The sequence below is a fragment of the Sinocyclocheilus grahami genome, unplaced genomic scaffold (genome assembly GCF_001515645.1).
Source record: "Sinocyclocheilus grahami isolate Dianchi unplaced genomic scaffold, SAMN03320097.WGS_v1.1 scaffold206.1, whole genome shotgun sequence".
In the NCBI taxonomy this organism is placed as follows: Eukaryota; Metazoa; Chordata; class Actinopteri; order Cypriniformes; family Cyprinidae; genus Sinocyclocheilus; species Sinocyclocheilus grahami.
The window spans coordinates 811,796-817,843 of NW_015505385.1; the positions used below are offsets into that span (position 1 = coordinate 811,796).

The 6,048-nt window shown below is 33.6% G+C and overlaps 1 protein-coding gene across 1 annotated transcript in view; it reads left to right on the top strand.

Moving 5' to 3' along the window:
- LOC107595643 (zinc transporter ZIP11) overlaps positions 1-6,048 on the top strand; it is a 94,887-nt gene that overhangs the window by 8,467 nt on the left and 80,372 nt on the right. Inside the window, exon 4 of the mRNA XM_016286123.1 lies at positions 4,255-4,413. Coding sequence (XP_016141609.1) covers positions 4,255-4,413 — 159 coding nt within the window. The remainder of the gene's footprint in view (positions 1-4,254; positions 4,414-6,048) is intronic.

A 6,048-nucleotide genomic window follows, 5' to 3' on the forward strand; every position in this document is an offset into this window, starting at 1 on the left:
ACACACAGACACACACACACACACACACACACACACACACATCAGTGATCAGCTTCAAACAGAATAATTGAGTGTGAGGGGAAACACAACAGCACATTTACTGACATTGTGTTAAGATGAGGACAGAAAGTGTCTCCACCTGAAGGAAGGCTAATTAATGAGTTTTTCTTCATACTGCAACACAGAAAAGGGGTTTTCATGAAGGATTAAATGTTCCTTGAGCTGCTGAAAAGTAATTAGGCTTTAGCTGTGGCTCCATAATTGGACTGCAGTACAACACTGACCTAAAAGTACTTCACAGTCACTCTGAGTGCAGGAGGAGACGTGACCAAAGAACAAACATATCTTTGTTTTATACTGTAGATGGGAATGAGCTGTGATTCAACAACATTGGTCCACAGCTATTAATTTATGTAAAATCTTGTGCATACCGTGTCTTGAGTAAACCTCTTCGCTGTAAAACATGATATCATCAGTAAGTCATGGCAGCTTTTGTTTTTACATGAACTCATCAAAATTAGTTGAGCAATTTCAACTTTTTATATGAAGTTATATGAAATTCAACTTAGATTTTTTCCCCCAAATTTGATTTAATTTATTTTTTAGGAGAATTTAAAAAAGTTGTGTGGTTATACCATGCAGACAAAAAAGGAAATGTAATGATATTTATGAATAATAATTAAAATGAGTGGTTTCAATTTTTTTCATTTTTATTGATTAACATATATAATATATAACACATTTTTTTATTTTAATTTTAGTATTTAATTTTTATTTTTTGTTATGTGCTTTTGTAATTTTTACAAGTTTTTATTTAATTTAAATGTTTTATTTATTTTTAAATATTACCATTCAGGTTTAATCTATTTTTATTTCAGTTATTATGTACTGTATAGTAGGCTTAAAGTGGTATTACATATGATTTTAATTTTAGTTTTTTCTTATTTTGTTATGTGCTTTTGCTATTTTTTCGAATATTACTGTTTAGTTTTAAAATCTGTGTCCATTCATTGCATTTTAAATACATTTGCTCTATTAAAAAAAGTAATGTTTTTATTTTTTATATAAAAATACATGGTGAATAATTTATAGGTAAATTAATAATTCATTAAATAAAAATATTATTGGACAGAAGATCGTACAAATTGATATGCTTGTTGTCTCTGGTTTGTTTTGAGCCCCAGGATCACAAGTGTGACCCTAAAATTAAGAATACAGCGTCTTAACTTACACATGGGTCAATCTTTGGATCATTCTGGAAAACATGAGCAAACTAGTGAAAGCACAAGTTGACCTTTATCTCCTGTGGGCAGCCGTGCATCATTCCTCGGTTCCTGAGACTGAGTCTCGAGTCTCAGAGTCTCTGTTCAGTCACAGCGTCAGTAATTAGCTATTAACTGAGCAGGTTATTACGCTAAGACGTTATTACGCCGTCTTCTGCTCAGGCTAACGGCTTCCTCCTATGGAAAGATGTGCACAAGAAAATGAAATAATTACCCCCTTTGCAAGAGAAAATAAATAACACCCCTCCTAGAAATCCTCAGTGTTTAATTGACCTGAAATGCGCAGTGAAGTTGGCTTCATTATTTCTTAATGGTGGCAGAGAATAGACTGTCATTATAGAAGAAGTCCTGCATTAACCTTAATAACAGCTTTGCCCTCAAAGGCAACAACACAGATGCCAAATGGAGCAGGAAATGGAGGTTTTCCACAAGACATAATAATAACAATAACAATAATCATAAAGTGCCGCTAAGGACATATAGGTGTAATTTCTAGAGATAGGTTGCAGCTTGTTCATAAGCTTTACCTTTTATGTAGGGATTTTGATCAGCCTTAGACTATTATTAATTTTAGTCTAGTAATGTGCACTAAAAAAATCACTCAGAAATTGCTACAAAATGTAACAATTATTTATAAAGGAACTGCAAGAAACACATTGAATTAAACTTGACATTTAGAAAGACTGAAATAGTATTTTATTAAATGCTTCGATAATCTTTGTTTTATTTATAACTGCTAAAAAGTTTTGAGGCTGCACGATTCATCAAAATAAAACCCAAATCACCATCATATTCCTCCAAAATATTTAAACTGCACTATATCCTATCGTTTGAAAATTAAGAAATTAAGGCAGCAATAAATATTACTATTGTCATTTTACTTTTGTATTGTAAAATAATTGTTTTCTTAATACTTGATTGTTTTTTAATCCACGGTGAAATATTCCAATATTTCTTCTGTTGTTTAATATTAGTATTTAGTAGTAGTAACAACAACAATTATAAATAATAATAAATATTATTATTTTACAGTCATTTTGGTGTATAATCACAAATTTGCTTGATGTACCACTAATGCTAAAACATTCACAAACTTAAATGATTTTTATTGTTTTTTCTTTCAAAAATGTTAATAATGTTAATAATCTGATGGACCAGGTAGTAAGGTTTCCATTTTTAATCCATCAGTAAAACTGCTTTTGTATTTGTAATGCGGCGTTTTAACGTGATGCGTCTCTCCTGAAATCTTCACTCATGTCAAAATGTTTTGCTGTGGTGCTTTAAAACTTGTGTTTGTAAAGTAAGCATGCTCTGTTGACGAAAAGCATTCTTAATTATTCATGTTTTTTAAAATTGGTCAGTGTCAAATTTTAGTTAACATGCATAAAAAATGGTTTACACCAAACCAAACTGAACCAAATCTTTTTCCGATCTCATTCAGTGCTATAGTGGAAAGACTGTCAGTCCAAACCATGAGATTTCAAGTTGCTTTTTGAACATTTGGAACTTTTTGAACATTTGTTACTTTTTGAGCATTTGTTACTTTTTGAACATTTGGAACTTTTTGAACATTTGTTACTTTTTGAACATTTGTTACTTTTTGAACATTTGGAACTTTTTGAACATTTGTTACTTTTTGAACATTTGGAACTTTTTGAACATTTGTTACTTTTTGAACATTTGGAACTTTTTGAACATTTAGAACTTTTTGAACATTTGGAACATTGGTTTACACTGTTGCAACATTTCCTTGTGATCCTGTCTCGGAGTTTGTGCTTTTCTTACATTAGATGGTGCGTGTGTGAAATAAAATCTCCCCTCTCTGATATAATACACAGTGTTCCTTCAGGTCCTGATATCATTACCAGCATGCCTACAGGACAAATGAACAAGTCTTCGATCACGATTTTTCCAAATGTGTCGGACAGCATAGAAAAAAATGGATGATTTTAAACTTGTTCTTTCCCGCTTGAGGGTTTTTTATCACAGTTTCACTCATGAATAATTAAAAAGTCTACCGATGCAGGCTGGAGTTCGGAAGATTTGCACACTGTTTAAACTGACTTTATTGGCAAAGTGTAAAATCAAAGCATATAATTTACCTCTGTGTCCTAACTTTTATCTCACGTAATCTTCCTGTAGTATGCATGCTGTGAGCATATATATGAGCATGCATGCATGCATGACTAATATATATATATATATATATATACACACACACACGTGGTCAGAATTGTTGGTACCCTTGGTAAATATGATCAAAGAAGACTGTGAAAATAAATCTGCTTTGTTAATCCTTTTGATCTTTTATTTTAAAAAATCACAAAAATGTAACCTTTCATCGGAGAATAATAATTTAAAATGGGGGGAAATATCATTATTCAGTCCAGTAAGTGTTCATCTGGAAATGTGACTATTGATAAAAATCAGTCGAGATTTGACAGAAAAAAGACACGTGTAGCAGATGTGAGCATATATATGAGCATGCATGCATGCATGACTAATATATATATATATATATATATACACACACGTGGTCAGAATTGTTGGTACCCTTGGTAAATATGATCAAAGAAGACTGTGAAAATAAATCTGCTTTGTTAATCCTTTTGATCTTTTATTTTAAAAAATCACAAAAATGTAACCTTTCATCGGAGAATAATAATTTAAAATGGGGGGAAATATCATTATTCAGTCCAGTAAGTGTTCATCTGGAAATGTGACTATTGATAAAAATCAGTCGAGATTTGACAGAAAAAAGACACGTGTAGCAGCAGCTGAAGCTGGACGTTTCTACGATTACACTAAAAGTTTTGACCTGTTAAAAAACTCTGAACTATCAATCAGAGACAGAAAGCATGGAGTAGATTGAGTGCGACCGCTTTAACAGCATCATGTAGATCAGTTCTTGTGTTTAATGCTGTGGATGAACAGTGTGTGAGTGTGAAATCTCTTCTGCTCCTGTCCTCAGGTCATGCTGGCGGCCTCCTATTGGTCTCTGCTGGCTCCTGCTATCGAGATGGCCGAGGAGTCTGGGAAATACGGCGACTTTGCCTTCTTCCCTGTCGCTGTGGGTTTTGCGCTCGGGGCTCTCTTCGTTTATATCGCAGACCTGATGATGCCCGTTCTGGTGAGTTGTGCAATCGTTTCCAACATGCATTACAAACAGGGTCTCTAATAAAATACTGCAAATCTGCCAGTTGGTTCTAAATCTGTTTTATAATTTATGCAATCAAAAGTGTTCAAAGAAATCACTTTGCATGAATTTCAATGTTGTTTATGCAAGTAAATATAGTGTATTATTAATACATGTAATAAAATGGTATTTTGGTACATTTTATTTTAGTGTCATTTGCTCTTAACGTGTTTTTTAGGTTGTTTAATCCACATTGCAACTATTGTTTTAATTTTTTTTAATAATCTCTATCATCCTCATTACATGGATGTGGTGTGATATTGATGAGAATGATGCACAGTATATTAAGAATCTGTACTTCTTTCATCCTTCTCATGACTTGACATTTGGAAAATATCCCCTAAATTATTAAGATATGGTTCCTGTGGCTCAGTGGTAGAGCATTGCGTTAGCAGCGCAAAAGGTCATGGGTTCAGTTCTCAGGGAACACACATACTGGTAAAAAATGTATAGCCTGAATGCACTGTAAGTCGCTTTGGATAAAAGCATCTGCTAAATGCATAAATTAAATTCTAAATTATAAAAATTAGATCATTAAGGTTCCTCGCTGCAATGAAACTGCTCACTGGAGTGCAGTCAGATGAGCTCTTATTAAATGGTAATTTCGTATTTATTGCAATTCTGCGATAAAAAGGCATTCTCTTGAAAATGGGACATTTTGAATTGTACTAATTTAAGGAAAATCCTGCATGCAATGTATGCACTTTGGAATAATTAAAAATCTATTTTATTTTTTTAATGTTTTTGCAAGAAGTCTCTTATGCTCACGAAGGCTGCATTTATTTGATGCATACAAAAATACTGTAAAAACAGTAATATTGTGAAATATTATGAGCATTTCAAATAACTTTTCTATGTGAATATGTTGTAAAATGTAATTGATTGCTGTGATCAAAGCTGAATATTCAGCATCATTACTCCAGTCTTCAGTGTCACATGATCCTGTTTTTGTGGAAAATGTGATACAATACCAGTCAAATGTTTGGGGTTAGTAAGATTGAAAAAAAAGAAAGAAAATGAATACATTTTTTTAAAAGAAAATTAATACTTTTATTCATCAAGACTGCGTTAAATTGATCAAAAGTGGCAGTAAAGACATTTATAATGTTACAAAAAGATTTCTATTTCAAATAAAAGTTATTTTGAACTTTCTATACATCTGTCAATCTTGAAAAATGAAATGCATCACAGTTTCCACAAAAAGATTCAGCAGCACAGCTGTTTTCCCTGCCGTCGTTTTCGTCTCAGGGTGGGCTGTGACACAGTGCTGGTTGAATGCAGTGACATTGTAATCAGTGTGAAATACGTGTGCGCACTCTCAGGACGTGTTTGGACAGCTGCTGTAGTCACTTTTACTGGCACTGTTGGCAAACAGTGAAAGAGCGTGAGATGCCAACCCAGCGACCCCCAGCGAAGTCATTACCATGGCTCCGCTCCAGAGCCGCTCATCCTCCAGCGTTTCCCACATCTCTATTGTCTCCCGCTCCTCGTCCTCAGCTCGGGAGACTGCTGCAGGATTCACGCGCACACACACACACACACGCATGCACACACACACACACACACACA